The sequence below is a fragment of the Onychomys torridus genome, chromosome 4 (genome assembly GCF_903995425.1).
Source record: "Onychomys torridus chromosome 4, mOncTor1.1, whole genome shotgun sequence".
Classification (NCBI taxonomy): domain Eukaryota; kingdom Metazoa; phylum Chordata; class Mammalia; order Rodentia; family Cricetidae; genus Onychomys; species Onychomys torridus.
In genome coordinates, this window is record NC_050446.1 from 52,875,487 (window position 1) to 52,897,149 (window position 21,663).

At 42.4% G+C, this 21,663-nt stretch overlaps 1 protein-coding gene across 1 annotated transcript in view; it reads left to right on the top strand.

Moving 5' to 3' along the window:
- Window positions 1–1,601: 1,601 nt before the first annotated feature.
- Agps (alkylglycerone phosphate synthase) overlaps window positions 1,602–21,663 on the top strand; it is a 101,666-nt gene continuing 81,604 nt past the window's right edge. The window contains exon 1 of the mRNA XM_036184086.1: window positions 1,602–1,917. Coding sequence (XP_036039979.1) covers window positions 1,622–1,917 — 296 coding nt within the window. The 5' untranslated portion in view covers window positions 1,602–1,621. The remainder of the gene's footprint in view (window positions 1,918–21,663) is intronic.

Consider the following 21,663-nt stretch of genomic DNA (forward strand, 5'->3'; position numbering starts at 1 on the left):
AGGAAGTCAAAAAGGAGGAAACAGAAGCAATGCCCAGAGGAGTGGAGGGGACAGCGTTTAGAAATAACTCTGAGCTCATTAATTCTAGAACTCAGTCACCTCCACCCACTCTGGTGACTTTTATCAGGTTAATAGATAAGAATGCGTCTTTCTTCAGATTGTGCAAGGCAAAAAGGTCATCATGATTATGTGCATGCTACTGGAAGGTAAAATGAGGTTTTAATTTTTTTTCTTAAAGTAAGGCACTACTTCTCTAACAGACAATGAAGTGAAGGATCTCTTTCTTCTGTTATTAAGTGTTCGGAATGTATATTTACTTTTTGGATCATCCACTGAATCCTAAACACTCCCAGCAGGAGCAGGTTTGCGGTGGTATGTGGGTGTATACCAAAACAGGGTCCACGAATTTAAAGGTCAGAAGAAGGGCAAAGGAAATTCAACCGTGACTTTAAGTAGTTCCACAAAATAGGTGTCACTAGACCTCTAGACCTTTATAGCTTGTAAATCATCTGAAAATCAAGTATAAAAAGAGGCCAAGCTACCCAAATAGAATTTTTTTTTTTTTTTTAAATCAACACCCTCCCTTCAGGGGTCAGAAGAGGAGGAAAGATAGAGCCAGAGATGATGGATGACTCCAAGAAACAGTGTCTTCCTGACACACCAGGACTAATTCACATACGAACTCACAAAGACTGTGGCTGCGTGCACAGGACTTGTGGAAGTTCAAGCTAGATGGGGTCCTGGGGCTGAGAGGAAGAAATGGACACTGGCTCCCACCCCTTACCAAGAAGCTATCTGAAATTGGTACCCACTTGCAAAGGAAAATTTAGTTTCACCCAGTGGAGTCTCACTGGGTATATTAGCCACACTTCAGGTTAGGCCCCATGTCTAAGAGTAGTTGGCCAACACCAAACAAACTCGATGTTATTTTTGCAGACAACACCTTTCAGTTATAAAAACCATTAGCTTGAGGGCTGTATAAACACACACCTCAGGGTGGGCAAGATGGCTCTGTGGCTAAAGGCACTTGCCACCAAGCTTGACGACCCACGTTTGATGCCCAGGACTCATAGGGTGGAAGGAGACTACTGGAAGTTGTCCTCTGACCTCCACGTGAGTGCTGGCCGCAGTGCTAGGCACCTAGTAGTAGCAGGTGATGAGAAATGAGACTGAGACACTGGCGCTATAGGTTAGAGGATCAGTTTTGCCCTAACAGACGAAGCAGAGCAGTCTACCAGGAAAGGCAGGCCTGGCTCCACTGCCAGGTTGGCAGCACCACCGGTGGCGCCACGATTCAAGCTCCTAGGCATCAGTCCCAGGAAATAATCCTTCAGGGTGTTCGGGCTTCTTCCAGGACGCCACACCTACAGGTTTGTCCTCTGCGGGAGTGCTGTGTGGTTTGGCTCTCGTCCTGCCGCTTTGGGCCAATCCCCGGTCCGCGGGAACTCACCTGCTCTGCAGGTGCGCCTAGCCGAGGCGTGGCTTGGCACGGCGGCGGGCGGGGCCGAGGCGGGGAGGGGCGGGGCGAGGCTGCGGTGGGCGGGGACAGAGCCCGTGAAGCTCCAGGCGCATGGCCCCTGCCGCCAGTCGCCGCAGTGGCTGCCGGGATGCGCCGCAGCGAATGGTCGCGCGGGGCGCCGCTCTGAGTGACCTTTCACCCGCGCCCAGCGGCCTCGGGCGGCGGCACCAGGCGGAAGCCATGGCGGAGGCGGCGGGCGAGGCGGGCGCGAGCGAGCGGGACCCAGACGCGGGCCGCGCGCGCCGGCGGCTGCGGGTTCTGTCGGGCCATTTGCTGGGCCGGCCCCAGGAGGCTCCGAGTACCAATGAGTGCAAAGCGCGGAGAGCCGCGTCGGCGGCCGGGGCGTCGCCCGCCGCCACTCCCGCCGCGCCGGAGTTGGGCACCATCCCCAAGAAGCGGTGAGTAGCGGGCCAGGGAAGGGGCAGGCGGCCGGAGGCCACCCGCGGCCTGGGCTGAGGGAGAGGAGGGCACGGGAGTGGGCAGAGGAGTTGACACGGTGGGCGGCAGCCATCCCAGTCCCAGCGAGTACATCAGCTCGCAGACCGAGAGTGGACCGGACGCGGGACTCTGACTGGAAGGGGCGGGATGGGTTGGCTGATTGTAGTCCTTTAGAAGATAGCGCATTCCGTGACCTCGTGTGGAGAAGGGCTTAAAGGGACCCCTTATTCTTGGTTTTTGATGGTAGAAACTCATTCTCTGTCTTTGAAGATCCTTGATCGAGTAGCAGGGGCTTTCTTAATCTATGAAGAGGAGGTTTACATTTGCACTAGATAATCAGATTTCTGCTAATTCTCAAAAGCCTGGGTGCGGGATGGAGTGGGGTGGGGACCAGTGATACTCAGGGAGAGGGTGCTGAGTGGTTTCTGTTGGGGAGGCTCACCACTTCCTGATGGGCATGGGTTTTGACTTTAGGGAGGAAACTGGTGAGCGAGTTGAGTAAGGTGCAATAGATTGCAAACATTAGTAACTTAAAAGTTTGATATTCTAGCTACTGATCTCTGTAAGAAACCAAAAGACAAGCGTCCGGATGAGGGATGTTCATAAAATCTTAAGACCTTTGCAAGAAATCTCTGTCTTGGATGAAAGATGTTGCAAGATGGTGTTTTCCGAGATTGACCAATTTGGAAGAACTTAGAGAATGAAAGAAGATTTTACTGTCTTTATTGTGTACTTTCAAAGTACTAGAGATGGTGCTAAATCCATTACTTCTTCCTAAGCTATTAGGTAGATGCTGTACGCTTCCATTTTACAGATGAAGAAATTAAAAAAAAAAAAGATTAAGAAGTCTGCTGCAGGTAGCAGGTGCCTTTGTGACAGGTTAGACATCAGAAACAAATAAAATCGACGGTCATTAATTCACCCCGCGTAAGTCCTTACTGCATAATACTAGCAATGCAGAGATTCTGAAATGCACTGTTCACTGTAAGTCACTAAAGTAATATGGTATAAGAATTTAGCTGATAATTGAAACACATGGTCATTCGACTCAGTTTTGAGTATGTATTTCTCAGGATAAAGACTTTCCTGAGCCAGGGTGTGTGTGTGTGTGTGTGTGTGTGTGTGTAAAAATCTTGAAGTTTGTATTGAAAATAGCCTACCAAAGGGGAACAGTGTTTATGGTAGACAAGTGGAATGGTCCAGGTAAAGAAAGGAAGAGACTAGGGAACTTCTGGGGTTAAATGTGGCAGAAGGGTAAGAATGATAAGGGATATAGGTTCAAGAGGGGAAAGTTGTTTCAGGGCATGTGGGGCTAAGCATTAGCTTTGCTTTTCAGAAAGGGCACACTGGAATGGAATTGAAGATTTGTTTGGCAGTTTGAATTCCATTAGGCCTGTTTACTTGTAAGCTGTCAGTCTCTCTCAGAGCTTCTGTCCCCTCATTTTAAGAAGATGTACAGCTGGAGGTGGTGGTGAACACCTTCAGTCTCAGCATTTGGGAGGCAGAGCTGGTGGAGCTCTGTGAGTTCAAGATCAGCCTGGTAAGTTTCAGGCCAGCCAGGGCTGCATAGAGAGACCCTGACTCAGAAAACAAAACCAAAGGGGTTGGAGAGATGGCTCAGTAGTTAGGAGCACTGGCTGCTCTTCCAGAGGGTCTGGGTTCAATTCCCAGCACCCACATGGCAGTGCACAACTGTCTGTAACTCTAGTTCCAGGGGATCTGACACCCTCACACAGCCATATATGTGCAGATAAAACACAAATGCATATAAAATAATAAAAAATAAATCATTAAGAAATGTTAAGAAACCAAAGAAGAACCAATCCCTGCCTTGCATTTTTGCTTTGGGAACAGAAAAATGCATCTAAAAGATGAAATGCTTAGTGTACTGCCTACTACACAAGCTGTAGCTGTTCTTGTGTCTGAAAACAGTGGTTATGAATCTCATATCTTAGTCAGTAATGCTGGGACCCTGAACTGAGGCAAACCATTTACAAAATACGAGGAGGCACATTTTCCAGAATTGGTTTACTCGGTGGTAGGAGGGTAAAACCGAGGGTGACACACACGTAACCCCTGGTTTCACTGATGTTGTATTAGTTCTTATGGGGTTTAAGGTTCTTTGTCATCCCCCCCCCCCCACAGTGGCTTTATACACATAGATATTTTCTCATTTGCATGCATCTGTGTGATAAAACATTTATATATGCACTTACACTATTATAGGCAGGGCAAGTTTTGTTAGGCATTTAGAGAAGAAATAGCAATGCTTTGAGGTAATGGGTTAAAAATGTCTTAAGGCTGAGGGTAACTGCTCTGCATGGGCATAGTCCTTGTATGACTGTCAAAGACTGTTGTCGGCCACCTAAGTGCAACTGCAGCCCATTTATGGCATAGGATGTAGCTGTCAGGGAGCTCTGGGTTAGTTGGGTCGTGGTAACATCTATACTTGCAGAACTACTCTGAAGTTTAATCAAAATGCTTGTATTTGACTCAGTGCATAGCACATTACCTTGTATTAAGGGAAACATAAAACCATGCATTTGATGAAACATCAGAAGCTTTCTCAGAACGTGATCATTCTACTTGACTATTGCTCATTGGGAAACCCAGGTCGACTTTCCACTTCCTGCTACTTAGCTGGGTCTCAACATCTGTGGCAACGAGAACCTACCCTAAAGGGAAGGCAAATTTTGGAGCCAGGAGGAACCAAGGTATATATCCAGCAAGGTGTGCTGGGGTGAGTTTTGAAATCTTCAGTGATTTGTATATTACTCCTCTTTCCTTACTCTGGGTGGTGGTATTGCTTGTCATTGTTTTATCTCTAGCTGCTTATCATAAGTTTGGGGTAGTGACTTTGCTTTTATTTCTCTTGCAGAAGAGTAATGCACATGCTAATTCAGTGACTATTTGCAGATAAATTACTTTATGACAAGGGCTGTGCTAGGTTGGTGATAAAGCCCTGGTCTTTAAGAACTCACAATCTAGGAAGAGAGATAAGTTCCAGTAATTTAATTAGCACTAGTGTAGACAAAGGTATGAATTTAGCACAAAGGAAAGGAAGAGGCATATTCTCTGGGGTTAGAAGCTTCCTGAAGAAGGTTTGAAAAACATTGTTGATACTTTGGTGGGTTGATCAGATGATGAGGAAAGTTTGTTATGGCAAAGCAGGGGGCTATGGAAGTACAAGTTGTATTTGGGGGACAGTTGAGTGTTGGTACAGATGGGAGTAAAGTGAAAAAGAAAGGCGATGGCAGGCCCTGAAGGCTTTGGCTTATAGATAATCAGTCCATTCATTCATGACAGTAGCATATAGTAGTACACAAAGCTCTGCTCTTATGGAACTTAGATTCTAGCTGGAGTAGAGACAGTGGACAAGTATTAATAGCCTGTAAGGTGGTGATAGACATATTATGATAGACATATAGCTGAGAGGCTGGTGAATGGAGGAGCCTGCAAGATAAGCTGAGCAGCGACTGTTTGGATTAGGTTTGGTCACTAGTTGCTAGCACTGAGAATGAATTGCAGTGAGGACATAGCATCTTGAAAGCAAGGCAAAGGCTTCATTTCTGAGCTACAGTCCCAACCTACATGTATAATTTTTAAAAAATGTATTATTTAAGAGCAAGGGAGGCAGCTCAGTTGGTAAAATGTTTGTCCCATAAGCATGAGAACATGCTTTTGAGCCACAGCATCCACGTAAAGAAAGTCAGATGTTGTGATGTGTGTATAATTCCGTTTCGAGGGAGATGGAAACAGGTGGCTTCCAGTAGCCTGCTGGTCGGATAGCTTAGCATATTTGAGTTCTAGGACAGTGAGACATCCTGTCTCAGGAGAAGAAGAGGTGAACAGTTCTGAAGACCAGCCTTGGAGATATTAGTAAACATATGTCACAACTTTGGTGCATGTTCTCCAGAAGCTGGGTTAATTTCTTCCAAATGGTTTTTAGGAAGGCAGCCTGCAGCTTCATTTCTGTAGCAAAATTATTTGGACAGGTGACTTATGACAACATTATTTGGAAAAAGTGAAGCTTATTTTGGTAGTTATACCATGTGAAATATCATGGTATGAGTCCTGAACTGGGAATTCTAGTGGTGATGTTATAGGAATTTTTATTTGAGTAAGTTAACTTCCAAGGCACCATTCTAAATTACATGTACATTACTTTATTTAACTGCTTTGGGAAACATATGTTGGTTACAGGTGAGAAAGTAGAAGCTCAGTTAATTTTGTTTGACTAATGATAGGCAGTTGTGAAATGAATGAAATGGTATTTCAACTCTGGCCTCATCTCAACCCATATTTTTTCCCCTGTACTGTTTCCTTGTTGTTACACCATGGCACTTATTCCCTGGGGTAAAGTTGTCAGGTTGCTCTCCTTAGTGTACTAAGCTTCAAGCTGTTTATGCTGATAATAATTGAATACTGTTTTCTGTACCTAAGGTGTTAGTTTATGTTGTACTTAGTGATAAATTAGAAATACCCCATCAAAGTGAAATTCAAAATTTAGGAAAATATAAAGTCTGGTTTAAAAAGATACACTGGCTGTTGGCTAGTTAATGAGTGAATTTTGTTGTTCCCCAACATGTTGGAGAAGACAGTATTGTAAATAAAAGAGAACAAGGAGAAATGTGGGAGAACTAAGATTAGAGGAAAAGAGAAGGGGTCGTGGAGGACTTTCTGTATGGTTTAGACTGTTATGAGTAAGAAACTTTGATGTTTTAATCTCTGGTTTGTGCATTGATATAAACCAGACCTTCTCCAATGTTTCTCATGGCCAGAGCTTACTGTGGAGCCATCTACCCCAAGTTCACTTAGTAAGAATATCTGGGAGGAAAGTCAGTGATCTACTTTTAGGCTACAGAGAAATAGAATACAGTTGTTGTGGCACGAGACACCTTATATATCTTTAAAAGCAGGTATTATTCCTTTATTTTCTCATCATTGAAAAGATTTCTACTGCTCAGGAGATTAGTATGTTAATTTCCACCCTAAACTAAATCAGAGGATCTTGAGTGGAGTCAACCCTTTGGCAGCACAGCAATTGCTCTCCCTCTTCTCTTTATTTTTTATTTATTTATTTTAATAGTTCATCATGTCTTTCCCAATGTCTGAGTTCAGAATCAGCTGAGTGATGGCACAACAAGACACATACAAATAAAAATGTTGTTTGGAGAAGTGGCTCAATGGTTAAGAGCACTTGCTGTTCTCATAGAGGACCTGAGTTTGGTCCCCAGAACCTTCATGGTGGTTCACAACTATCTGTAACTATCACAACTCCAGTTCAAGAGGATTTGACACCCTCTTCTGGCTTCTGAGGGGACCCAGCATGCATGTAGTATACATAATAAATGCAGGCAAAACACGTACACACAAAACAACAATTTTAAAAAGAAAAGTGGAATGTCAGCTACTACAGATAGAACATGGCTTAGATCTGGATTACCTAATATTTACCTTGAATTAGATAGGTCATGTAATAGGTAGTGTTGGACTGTAGGCTCCCACTGGTGGTGGTAGTGGGGAGATTGCTAGCTCCAGAGAGTTAACATGAGAGGGTATTTTAAAGAGAGAAAAGATTAACACAGGTGCTTGGTGCTTTCTCTAAGAATTCATTGAGTATCCCATTCATCTCTGTCTTGAGAAAGAGTGAGCATGAGACTTGGAGCTAGACCTCCATACTTGCGCTGAAATCTTCTAGTGTTAGAAACTGGAACTGTGGAATGGAAGTATGTATTGCTGCCTGTGAGGAACCAGCCCCAAGGCAGCCCAGGGCTCAAGAGGAATCCATGGTGTTGGCATAGCTAAGATTTTTCTATTTGAAGGGTTAGGGAAGGAAGACACACATTCTCTTGATGGTTCCTTTCTTTATTCTCCTTTCATGTTATTCTCCTTTGTTGCTCCATTCTCTCATGTCTTTTTACAGCTTATATACCCTAACAAACTCTTTTAGGCACTACAGAAGTCACAAAGGGGTTACATTCCATTTCTCAAGTGAATGATTATAGGTAAAGACATGTTTCTTATCTCCCTAACATGATTAAAAACACTCATCCTGACAACTCACATGCAATATATCTAAGTAACTTGTCAGGAGCAAGCAAGGAACATATTTTCTGAGCCAACCCTTTTGTTGGCAGGCTGCAAATTGTGGTTATAAAGAAAGAACTATTTTATTATTTATATTGAATGGTATTATTGTAAGGAATTTTAAAGGAATCACAAACCTAAACTGTAGCCAAATTTCTAAGCGTTCTTAGTAAATAAAAACATGGAGCCAAATATAGGAGTGAAAGCCTTAGAGATCAGAAAAATAGTGAGAGCCACCAACCAACCTTACCTTACCAGCTCTGCAGCTTCCAAAATGCCACGACTTCCTGTCTACCCAGGCTTTATTGCCTTGTTGTTCTGCCCTCTCATTTACTCTTAGCCCAGCTACCTCACTTCCTTGTCACTGCATGTCTGTACAGACCTCCAGGTCTCTATGGTTGGTACTGGGATTAAAGGTGTGTGTCACCATGCTTGGCTCTATTCCCTAATATGGCCTTGAACACACAGAGACCCTGCCTTCCAAGTGATCAGATTAAGGGTATGTGCTACCGCTGCCTGACTTTTGTGTTTACTTAAAACTGCTTGCTATTTCCTCTGATCTCCAGGCAAACTTTATTTATTAACATACAAATAAAATATCACCGCATTTCAGCACAAATAAAGTATCACCATACTAATCTGCTGAAGAGCCCAAGAAAATAAGAAAATTGTGTATTTGTAACCTATACTTTTGTTTTGTATTAGCCACTTCGACCTTTTGCCCTTCATTCTCCCAGGCAGGGGAAAGGCAATTTAAACTAACTAATGACTATGTACACATTTTGAACTAACACTCTGCAATCAGAAGTTGTAAATTCTGGGTTTGATTTGAATCCCAAAGATGCCCAGAGAGTGCCAAGTCTTGGGGCAAGGAGATGCCTGGAATGTCTTAGATTCTCTAGTTCAGGCTCAGGTTGACATTTCTGAGATACATTTTAGCTACAGCTCAGTGGACACTTCCCAAGATATTGTGGCACCATGACACTTTAAATCTCAAAATGTACTTTTTGCCCTGTGTATAACTCCTGACTATCAAAGCAAACCTGTTCCCCTGTTTTGGGGCTACAGCGTCAAATTATTTTTCCGTAGCCCTGACTAGTCAGAATTAATTGTCACAAATTAAAGTCAGGAATGGGTGCAAGGAATTAATCATTCAACAAGCTAGCACTAACCAGGCTGTTTTGTTTTTGCACCCTAGCTAATGATCAGATAGCTTAGCTATGTGTCTTTGTGGACTTTAGATTATTTTTCTGGGAATAGTTTATCATAAAAACTATTAGCAAGGCATCTGGTCTAACCTGAAGTTAGTTTTAAGCTTTATTTCAGCTAGTGATGCACACTCAGTCCTGTGAGTGCATTTCTCAGCACTAAGATGAAAGGAGTTTGAGCAAGTCTGGCTCATTAACTTGAGCTGTAATCTCAGCAGTTCCTTGGGGAAACTCAAAGGCCCTGACTGTGTAGCATTTCCTTGTATTCATTTTTATTCATCAAAATTCTGTATAGACTATCATTATTATTATGAATTAAACAGTACAGCTTAGGGAAGAATCATCTTCTTGATAATCCACAGATAAAAATGCCCAGTAGATTGTGATGGTTTCATGAGATAAACACACTACACTACAGGCAGTGAGGTTTTCCTCACTTCTATTCACACTGTGTCAGATGCCAGAGAAAGACTGTAGCAGCAAACATGTAAAGGTACAACAGAAGCAAAAGGTATTCTGGGGGCCTGTAGTCTTGTAGCCTTGCTTAAGAGTTTGACCCATCAGAGAGTTTTCTCTTGGTGGGCCGACACCTTGAATTTCAGTTGCTACCTGTTGCTCCTATTGACATGACTGTAAGTGGAAGTTTCTGTTCTGCCAACAACTGCCAAATACCCAGCATCCACTTCCCAAATTACCACACAGAAGCTTATATTAATTATAACTGCTGGGTGATTAACTCAGGCTTATATACTGATTAGCTCTTCCACTTAAATTAACCCACAATTCTTAACTGTGTTTAGCCACGTGGCTGGGTACCTTTTCTCAGTTTGACATTCTCATCTTGCTTCCTCAGTGTCTGCTGGAAACCCCTGACTCCGCCCTTCCTCTTCCCAGCATTCTTAGCTTGCTTGCTCCGTCTATACTTCCTGCCTGGCTACTGGCCAATCAGTGTTTTATTAAGCTAATTCAAGTGACAAATCTTGACAAATCTTTACAGTGTACAAGGGCATTACCCCCAGCACATGGCCACCAGCAAGTATAGCCAAACTGTTTTCGAAGAAATGAAACAGGCTGAAACTGCATGGAACCCGAACAACATTCTTCATTTTATTTTTTATTTTAAGATTTATTTACTTATTATGTATACAGTATTCTTCCTGCATGTGTCCCTGCAGGCCAGAAGAGGGCGCCAGATCTCATTACAAGTGGTTGTGAGCCACCATGTGGTTGCTGGGAATTGAACTCAGGACCTCTGGAAGAGCAGTCGGTGCTCTTAACCACTGAGCCATCTCTCCAGCCCCAACATTCTTCATTTTTCATTGCCAAGTGCTATCACCATTGCTACTGAAATACATCACACACAATTTTGACAGGACAGCTTAGCCATTCTGACAGGTGTAAGGTGATATCTCAGAGTCGTTTTGATTTGCATTTCCCTTATGATTAGGAATGTTGAGCAATTCCTTAAATGTCTTTCAGCCATTTGAGCTTCCTCTGTTGAGAATTCTCTGTTTAGCTCTATAGCCCATTTCTTAATTGGAGTGTTGGGCATTTTGATGTCTAATTTCTTGAGTTCTTTATATATTCTGGATATCAGCACTGTGTCAGATGTGGGGTTGGTGAAGATCTTTTCCCATTTTGTAGGCTGTCACCATGTCCTTTGCTCTACAAAAACTTCTCAATTTCAAGAGGTCCCATTGATTGATTGTTTTTCTCAGTGTCTGTGCTACTGGTGTTATATTTAGCATTTAGCAAGTGATCTCCTGTGCCAATGTGTTCAAGACTACTTCCTACTTTCTCTTCTATCAGGTTCAGAGTAACTGGATTTATGTTGAGGTCTTTGATCCACTTGGACTTGAGTTTTGTGCACGGTCACAGATTTGGATCTGTTTGCAGCCTTCTACATTATTGGAATGCTTAAACCCAACATGTCTTCTAATAGCATTGAGCTCCATCCCCACCCTTTACTCAGTCTGACAGATCAGATACATTTCTTAGCTGTGACTCACAAGAGGCTTATCTTCTCTGACACTTGAACTCAGATAAAAATTTGACTTTTCCAATGCTGGGGTCAAACCTAGGGTTTTGTCAGTTGTCTGTGTGTAGCTGGGTTTTTCACTTTTTTTTTAAAAATATATTTCTTTTTTTTTCTTTTTTTTTTTTTTTTTAGCTGAGGATCAAACCCAGAGCCTTGTGCTTACTAGGCCAGTGCTCTTCCACTGAGCTAAATCCCCAACCCTAAATATATTTCTTTTAAATGATTTCCATACCATTATGAGACCAGTATTTGCTCAGGGAAACTGAGTGCTGTATGCTGGTGCTATGCTGCTACCTTCTAACATTGCACAAGTGATTGGCAGCCTAGAGGAGCTAGATAGATACGGTGTCAAGGATGTAATAAATGTTATAATCATTGTGTACAGAGGGAGTCATAAATCCTTGAGAAAGATAGGAGTAACATTTCAGAAGAGATACTTGGACTGGCTCCCTGGATTAGTAGTTCTCAAGGGAGTGAAGAGCATTTCAGAGAAGGGACATAGAGCGATACAAAGATAAGCAGCCATAAAAGGGCATGACGTCCCAGGAGTAGTGATAATGTTTTTGTGTCTGGGAATAACTGGAGAGTGAGCAGGCTTTTTTTTTTTTTTTAAAAAAAAAAAAAAGATTTATTTATTATGTATACAGTATCCTGCCTGCATGTATGCCTGCAGGCCAGAAGAAGGCACCAGATCTCATTACAAATGGTTGTGAGCCACCATGTGGTTGCTGGGAATTGAACTCAGGACCTTTGGAAGAGCAGCCAGTGCTCTTAACCATTGAGCCATCTCTCCAGCCCAGTGAGCAGTCTTTAAAGATGTTGTTGTTAATTTATGTGTATGGTGTTATGCCTGCATGTATATCTGTGTACCATGTGCAGGGTGTCCACAGAGGCAAGTGTGAGCAATTTAAAAGCAGAATGTAGAGTTGCACTTTTGGTGACAGCATGAAATGTAGAAAATACTGTTTACCCTGGTAGTTCCCATTGATGCTGCTTGCTTTCTTCTGTTACCTGTAGCTTTCCTGCACAGCTTTGCTTCAGTCACATAGATGCAAAAACCCTATGCTTTTCTGCTTCTGTTGGTGGTAGTCTCTGTCATCTCCCAGAGAATTGGAAGTTTGCATGCCACCACATTGAAGCCATCTACTCTCAGCCAGGAAGGAGCACTGTGTGTCCCTTGCCTTAGACTACTTGTAACTTACTGTGGCTGTAGTTAGTGCTAGAACCAGGTGACTGACTTTCTTACATTGCTGTATGGTTAACTTTGCTTACAAAGTTGATGTTTGAGAACCATACAGTGGAGTTAAAACAAAACAAAACAAACCCTCATGATGTTTTAATTAAGTTTATCATTTTATGTTGGGGCTTTTTCATAGCTATCCTGGGGACATGAGGTCCAGCGATGCAAGTTGGACACATCTGGATTCTAGTGTTTCAAATACTGTTTGATGACCAAAAACAAGTTACTGAAAGTTCCTGGACCTGTTCTTTTTTCCCCTTGTATTAAATAGGTATAAATAAGTTTTTCCCTTTGTATTAAATAGGTGTAAATATTCGGGGCTGGAGAGATGGCTCAGAGGTTAAGAGCACTGTTTGCTCTTCCAAAGGTCCTGAGTTCAATTCCCGGCAACCACATGGTGGCTCACAACCATCTGTAAAGAGATCTGGTGTCCTCTTTTGGTGTGTTGGGATATGTGCAGACAGAACACTGTATACATAATAAATGAATAAATCGTAAAAAACAGCTATATTCCAGAACTAACGTAAGAAGGGAATAGATCCTGATTATAAACCACATAGCTTTACAGTATGGTATAACACTATGGAACTATTGAGCAAAACTGGTAGAAAGTAGTGCTGGACTAGGGAGTAGAGAGATACTCAGCGGCAGCAATACACTGCAATAGAGAGAACCCACAGCTAACAGATGTCTGCCCCTGGGATGTTGGGTAGTACTGAAGAGCAGACCCTGGAGTTCTTTCCTATGTTGCAAGCCATTGTCAGGATTATGGACATCACCCTCACCAGTGATACTGTTTACTCTCATTGGAAATTCTTGGTGGCGCTGAGGAGCCGTGACTCATTGTTGCCACTGTGTGAAATGTTCTTTGAATAAATATTCTTGTATTAGAGGCAAGTTAATTGATAAAATAATTTTTAAAATTTTGTGCTTGTAAGACTAACATGTATAAAACTAGGAAAAGTTATACAACAGATAACATTTACTAAGGTTTAGGTAAAAATTCCTTTGGGTAGCTCTTATTCCCTCTCGGAGTCCCTTTAAAATGTAGGCAGAGATCTGTGAGCTCCTCCTGTCTGGGAAGCACATCTCTATTCCTTGTCTCCCTTCCCCTTCTCCGCTCTGCCCTGCTGTTGCCCGTCACTGCTGAACTCCACTTAGGCTCTCTCTCTGGAGGGTGTGGTGGGCTTTTACTTTCTGTTTCCAGTGCTAATCTCTGGGTTGGGGAAGAAGGTTGGTGAGAGAGAGCAAGTCAACTTTACAGCACTGACCTCAAGTATTGTATTCCTCGTTCAGTAGATGAGTCTTCTGCTCTTGACCTCTGCTCATGCCTCAAAGTAGTGCTTGTGTGTGAATGGCTCTACTGGAATATCCTTGGAGTGCTTCTGCAAAATGTGGATTCTGAGCTCCCACTGCCAGAAATTCTAGTCATAGGTTAGGTTTACGGTGGCATCCTAATGGTGCCGTTGAAGTGAGCAGTGTTTATACAGCTGATGTGATTGAGTCCTCTAAACTCTGTGTGTGTGTGTCCCCATGAAGAAGATTTTGGGTGTCTTTCTCTATTGCTGTCCACTTTACTGCCTTGAGGCAGGGTTTCCTATTCACCTGTTTCTGCCCCTCAGTGTCAGGTCACAGGCACACCACCATTCCTGGCTTTTATGTGGATGCTGGGAAATTGAATTCATGTTCTCTCTCTTGCCTTCACAGCAAGTACTCTTTTCAACTGAGCCATCTCCTAAGTCCCTGTTCCAAACGTTGTGAGGCTCATTTCCCCGACTTTGGGTTCCTGGAAGTAAAGGTAAAAATCTCAGCTACCTGTTACAAAGTAGAAGGAACTGCTGCTGATTATTAATAATACTGTAGGTAAAAAAGGAAACAATTTTCTAAACAAGAATACTGACTATGTTGAGTAAGTGTAGTGTTCAGTTTTGTCCTTTGTAGGCCTTTGCTTGGATGCATGGTCTAACCCTGAAGACAGCTTTGAAGGACAACTGGGACTTGATATCTGTAGTGACTGCCCGCCTTGCTGAGAGTTAAGACAACTTTGTTTTGTTCAGCTTTACAGTTTCTACAGAACTGCAAGGCTCTTCCTGAAGGACTTTGCTCACTTACTGAGTCATCAGTTCAGGAAACTTCAGATCCACTTCCTCTTCCAGTTGCTTGAACAAGAGGGGGAGTAGTGGAAGTCAGTTCCATTTTCCAGTTGGTGCCTTCCAGAATCACTTCATGGGTAGCATAGTGAATGGGACAAGAGCATGGGTCCAAGTACAGTTGAGGGAACACAAGGAAAATCTAGATTGTCTGCTTCCTTAGCTGACACTTCCCTGATGCCGATTTGGGTTGTTTTCTGGATAGAGTAAGCTACTTGAACCCTTTTGGATCTTCCTAAGGTAGGTGCCAAGCTTGTATAGGGTTAGTGGGTGTCTGCTCTAGACCAAGGTATGTATGACTAATATTCGTATTTACATTTCCAGAGACACTCATACACCAATAACATTCTAATTGGCAGAATTTGGGGTGGTAGTTAAGAACAGTGTTGAGATAAGGGCCTAGTGTGAGTGGTGATAGCCAGATTATTCTGTTGGTTTGAAAGGCTGGTGTTGCCTCACCTTCTCCAGTTTTCTCTTTTTAGACACCCTTCCTTGTTTCTTTGTGTACAAGAATGTTCCCTATATCTTTCCTTGTTTTGTTTTTTAATTTCAGACACAGTTTTCAACCCTTAATCCCACCCTGCAAATTTATGAAAGATTTTGACTGTAGATATTTAAAATATGTATTTGGTTTGTTTTATGTTTGAAGCTATGGTTGTAACTGACTTCTGTCTTTAAAAAGATGTCAGATCCATCCATTTGCTGCAAACCTCATGATGTCATTGTTTTTCTCTGCTGAGTAGTACTCCATTGTGTATATGTACCATATTTTCTTTATCCATTCTTCAGTTGAAGGGCATCTAGGTTGTTTCCAGGTTCTGGCTATTACAAACAAAGCTGATATGAACATAGCTGAGCAAATGCCCTGAGCAAATGCTCTTGTGGTATGATTGAGCATACCTTGGGTATATGCCCAAGAGTGCTATAGCTGGGTCTTGGGGGAGATGTATTCCCAATTTTCTAAGGAAGCGCCATATTGATTTCCAAAGTGGCTGTACAAGCTTGCATTCCCACCAGCAGTGGAGGAGAGTTCCCCTTGCTCCACATCCTCCCCAGCATAAGCTGTCTTCTGTGTTTTTGATCTTAGCCATTCTGACAGGTGTAAGGTGGTATCTCAGAGTCATTTTGATTTGCATTTCCTGGATAATTAGGGATGTTGAGCAATTCCTTAAATGTCTTTCAGCCATTTGAACTTCCTCTGTGGAGAATTCTCTGTTTAGTTCTATAGCCCATTTCTTAATTGGAGTGTTGGGCATTTTGATGTCTAATTTCTTAAGTTCTTTATATATTCTGGATATCAGCCCTCTGTCAGATGTGGGGTTGGTGAAGACCTTTTCCCATTCTGTAGGCTGTCGCTTTGTCTTGCCCAAACTCAGAAGGACAAACACAGTATGTACTCACTCATAGGAGGATACTAGATGTAAAACAAAGATGACTAGACTGCTACACAACTCCAGGGAGGCTACCTAGAAAATGGGACCCTAGGAAAGACCCAAGGATCACCCAATGACAGAGAAATGGATGAGATCTACATGAACAACCTGGATGACAGTGGGAGTAATGAAGGGCAAGATTTGAGGGAAAGAAAGCTTAGGGGATCAGGAGATCCCAGCTGGATCAAGAACAGAAAGGGAGAATGAGGAATAACAGACAATGATAAATGAAGACCACATGAGACCAGGAATAGGCAGAGTGCTCGAGAGGTCCTCAGAAATCCACAATGATATATCCTCTGTAGTCTGCTGGCAATGGTCGAGAGAAAGCCTGATCTGACCTAGTCTGGTGATCAGATGGCCAAACACTCTAACAGTCGTCTTGGAACTCTCATCCAATAAGTGATGGAAGTGGATGCAGAGATCCTCAGCCCAGCCCCAGGTGGAGCTCCAGGTGTCCAACTGTCGAGAAAGAGTAGGGTCTGCAAGAGCGTGAATTGTTGAATCCAAGATTGCAAAAAGCACAGGGACAAATAGCCAAACGAATGGAAGCACATGAATTATGAACCAAAGGCTGTGGAGCCCCCAGCTGGATCAGGCCCTCTGGATAAGTGAGACCATTGAATAGCTTGATCTGTTTGGGAGGCATCCAGTCTGTGGGACCAGGATCTGTCCTTAGTTCATGAGCTGGCTGTTTGAAACCTTGGGCTTACACATGGACACTTTGCTCAGTCTGGAAGGAGGTGACAGGACCTGCCTGTACTGAATCTACCAGGTTTAAATGAATCCCCAGGGGTGCCTTGATCCTGGAGGACATGGGAATGGTGGGGAGGGGCTGGGGGGGAGGCGGGGGTGGAGGTGGGAGGGGGAGGACAGGGGAACCCATGGCTGATGTATAAAATTTAAAACATATAATAATAAAGAAAAAAATTATTTATTAAAAAAAAGTCAGAAACTCCATTTTCCTTTTCTGGTAACAAAATCTGATGGAATTCCTTTCAGCATATGAAAGATGACACTGGAGTTCCAGGGCTGAGCAGCACGCTGCCTCGGGTTCAGGGAGTGGTGACTGTACTACTGGGTTTATGGTGTTTGCTAAGAGGCTTCTCGTTTTCATTTTCTTCTGTGTGACTCCTGAGTATTCTGTCTCTCCATGGGTGCCCATGGCTGGTTTTGTATATGTGTTCTGTAATATATACAGTTATGTAACTGGAAAGCTCTCCAGGTCCTACTAAGCCCCAGCAGTCTGACAGCCCACTTATAAAATGAACATACAGACGTTTATATTATTTAAACTGCTTGGCCATTAGCTCAGGCCTACCATTGTCTAGCTCTTACTCTTATATTTAGCCCATTTCTATTAATCTATACTTTGCCACGTGGCTCGTGGCTTACCAGTACCTTACATCTTGCTTTTCATGGTGGCGGCTGGCTGCATCTCTCTGCCCCAGCCTCCCACCTCCCAGAATTCTCTTCTCTCTTGTCCCGCCTATACTTTCTGCCTGGCTACTGGCCAATCAGCATTTTATTTAACAGAGCGATATCCACAGCGCTTTCCCTTTTCTTTTTTTTTAAAAAGGAAGGTTTTAACTTTTACATAGTAAAATTACATATAACAAAACAATTATCAAGCAAGAATTACAGTTACAATATCTAGTCTTTGTTTTGGCAAAATTAAACAAAATATTCTATCCTATATTCATGAGTCTAAGGTTTCATATCTAACGTATCTTTTTTTTTTTTTTTAAAGATTTATTTATTTATTATTATTTATACAGTATGTATGACTGCAGGCCAGAAGAGGGCGCCAGATCTCATTACAGATGGTTGTGAGCCACCATGTGGTTGCTGGGAATTGAACTCAGGACCTCTGGGAGAGCAGTCAGTGCTTTTAACCTCTGAGCCATCTCTCCAGCCCATCTAACTTATCTTTTATCATAACTAAGGAAAATTGTAACTATCTAGCTTCAACTACATCAAAGACCTCAGAAGGATATAATACTACTTGAGAACCCGGAGAAGGACGCAAACAACTTTCGGGAGTCTTGCAGGGTAGACAGAGACGCTGCCAGCCGCCGCCATGAAAAGCAAGATGTAAGGTACTGGTAAGCCATGAGCCACGTGACAAAGTATAGATTAATAGAAATGGGCTGAATATAAGAGTAAGAGCTAGACAATGGTAGGCCTGAGCCAATGGCCAAACAGTTTAAATAATGTAAGTGGCTGTGTGTTCATTTTATAAGTGGGTTGTTGGACCAGCAGGGCTTGGCGGGGGCTGGAGAGAAGGTCTACAAAGCTCTTTATTAGAAAATCTTGAGGAGGGTTAGAATCTCTGCACACTGCGTGCATGTGCGATGGGTTTGAAAGTGGCTCACCCTGAGGCTCCCTGGCCAGCACTGAGTCTTTACTGGCATTCTTTGCTTCTCACTCTTCCAAAAGCTGTTTCTCACTTTAAACTGGACAGATAGGCCAAAGCTTTCCTTCATCGGAACTGAGTAAGAAGTAAGACACTTTTCACTAGAATTCTATCAGAAAAGCTTTGAAAGTTATTAGCTAACTGATCTTAAAAAGTTGTTAACCCAGAGTGAAAGTAGGTGAGCTAGCTTTATCCTTTCCTGATGTTTGCATGAGAATACCATCCTTAGAAAAAGTAATGGCAGAAGCCACACACACTCAGAAGCTTGTAACTTACTATTAAAGAGGAGTGGGGATGTGATGATTAGTCTCCAGGTACAGACTCAGAAGTGAGCCTGCCTATTTAAGACGAAACAAAGGAACTCCCTATGGATTAGTAGTAACAGTACTGGTCTAAACATTTCACTTAATGACTGAGTAACAGGCCTGGGGAGTGGGAAAATGGAGTTTGCAAACTACACATCTCCTAGGAGAATACTGCCACCTTGTGTATATGTGATGCTATTTTATATTTTTATATTCTATTTTGTTGCAACAAATAATTTTTTTTTCCATATTTGTACTATTTGGTTCTGCAAGTTTGTAAAACTTTTTTTTTTTTTTTTTAAAAATAGAGTAAAATCAAGCCAACCCTCTTCTTTTTGGCAGCAGGAAGTATTGGGTTTTTGAAGACATCAGATTGGGTATAGTTAGCTCCAGGAATTGATAGATGATACTCATTTACCTCTGGTTTTGTTGTGAATGATTTCCTTTTATTAGAATATTTGGGAAAGCAGAGGATTTTTGGGATTCTTTATTGTAGTTTTCTTGGTGCCCTGGAATTATTATTCCAAATGGTGGAATTTACTATGTGATGGGGAGGGTATCAGGCACCTGGCTTATTGATACAGCTACAGTCCTTGATTCTTTTTTTTTTTCTTTTTTTCCTCGAGACAGGGTTTCTCTGTGTAGCTTTGGAGCCTGTCCTGGAGCTCACTCTAGCCCAGGCTGGCCTCGAACTCACAGAGATCCACCTGCCTCTGCCTCCCAAGTGCTGCGATTACAGGTGTGCGCCTCCATTGCCTGGCACAGTCCTTAATTCTTAAATGTTTCCTCCAGACCCAGTGCAGAATGACCACAGTAAGAACATACATAGAGTAGTGTCTTGTGAAAGTGTTAAAGTGGTGAAAAGAGGGCTCTTTAAATTATTTTGATTGCCTGAGGGTGTAATTTAGTAGGTTTCAGATATTGTCATGAGACTGCGAGACAGACGTGGATACTCATAACTCAGCCATGCAATCATGGCCTCTCCCAGTAAAACTTCTTTATCTGGAAAAGGTGGGACAGGACAGTTCTTAAGGATCAAATTTTGTAATATGTGGGAGCTTTACTCTCATTTGCAAACGTTAAAGCTGTAATACGTATCAAGGTACTTGGCAGTCTTCTACAGAGAGGATTATTAGGATCAATCACTTAGTAAAAGCTGTTTTGGCTCACAGTTTGGAGGTGTCTTTCTGTGACTGACACCTGTTGTTTTGGGCCAGTGGCGAGGCAGCACATCACACTTAGCAGCATGTGGCAGAGCAAACTAGTCATTCTATGCCTGGGCTATAAGAAAGAGACCAAGGATGCACAGTTCCCTTTTAGGACATATCCCTAATGACTCTAGACTTCCTACTAGCCCTCACTACTGAAGGCTTTGTCATAGCACCTTGCCTGGGGAACCAAGCCTTTAACACAAGGGCTTTTGGGGAATGTTCCTGGTCCAAACTTTTGCAAAAAGGATTTCCTGATTGGGATAAATAGAAAGGAAGTATCATTAGCTTATATTCAAAAGCTTGCAGATTCTTTAGGATAGTTTCTACTTTGAAATGGAAGGCCAAATGTTCTGCAGCATTCAAATCTCCTTGTTTGTATAGTACCATAATTTCTACCTTATTTCTTTGAGAAAGGGACTCTCACTAAACCTGGAGCTAGACTGGTGTACAAGTACTGTGAAAACCCGGCTGTCTCCTTTTTCTGCTTACCCCTCCTCTTCCCAGTGCTGGGGTTACAGGAGGGTGGCCCAGCTGGCTTTTTGTGTGGTTGCTGGGCTCAGAACTAGGTCTACATTCCTGTGCATCAAGTGTTCTTACATACTGAGCATCTCTCCAGCCCTGAGCCGTGAAGTTTTTCTGTAAAGGCATTCCTAGAAGTCTATTCTAAACTGTCCTTTACATAATGTAGGAATGTTGTGGGAACAGGAGAAATATTAAGCCAGGTGAGGCCCACACCTTTAATCTCAGCATAGGCAGATAGATCTTTGTGAGTTTGAGGCCAACCTGGTCTACATAGCAAGTTCCAGGACAACAAGGGCTATGTAGAGATTGTTTCAAAATAGAAAAAAGAATTAGACATTAATGTGACCCATTTATAGATAGGGTTGATGCTTTTGAGATGTTTTGAGCAGTTTGTTTTTCATAGAGACTGTATTTTATTGATAGCAAACCATGATTTTATTATTATTTTTGCCTTTTGAGATAGTCTCTCACTATGTAGTCTAGGCTAGCCTTGAACTTGTGATCCTTTTGCCTCTGCTTCCCTAGTTCTAGGAAACCATGATTTTAAAGACAAAATTCTTGGTTTCTTTGTCTCAACTTTATGTGTTTAGATACTTTTGTACATATTTGGTTACTTGTATCTGATTCATTGTACTATATTCATGTTGCAATTGTTTGAAAAGCCTCTGGACCTAGGACAATAATTGCGGTAAATTTACTTCTCAGTTTTTGTTTTCTTCTTCCTTGAGAATTATGGAAAATTTGAAGAGTACTTTCTAGTGAGACCATCTTTGTTAATTCAGAATTATTGCTTTTATTATAACTTAAAAAGAGGTGGGTTCTCTAGCTGGGTACATTGGTAAGCATATTTTGAATTAATATGGCATGTAGCCTTTTTGAATAGAAAACAGTTTTCATTTAGTTATTTTCATTTCAAGCTGCATAGGTGAAACATTTGCCACTAAATTATTTCAGTAGCTAAGATCACACCATGCACCCTTGTAACACTAAAACCAACACCATACTTAAGTATGGCTCTGCACATGCCCAGACCAGTGTATATCCTGTATATTGTACATTACTGATTTTGATGAAAGTGGTTTTTGAAATTATG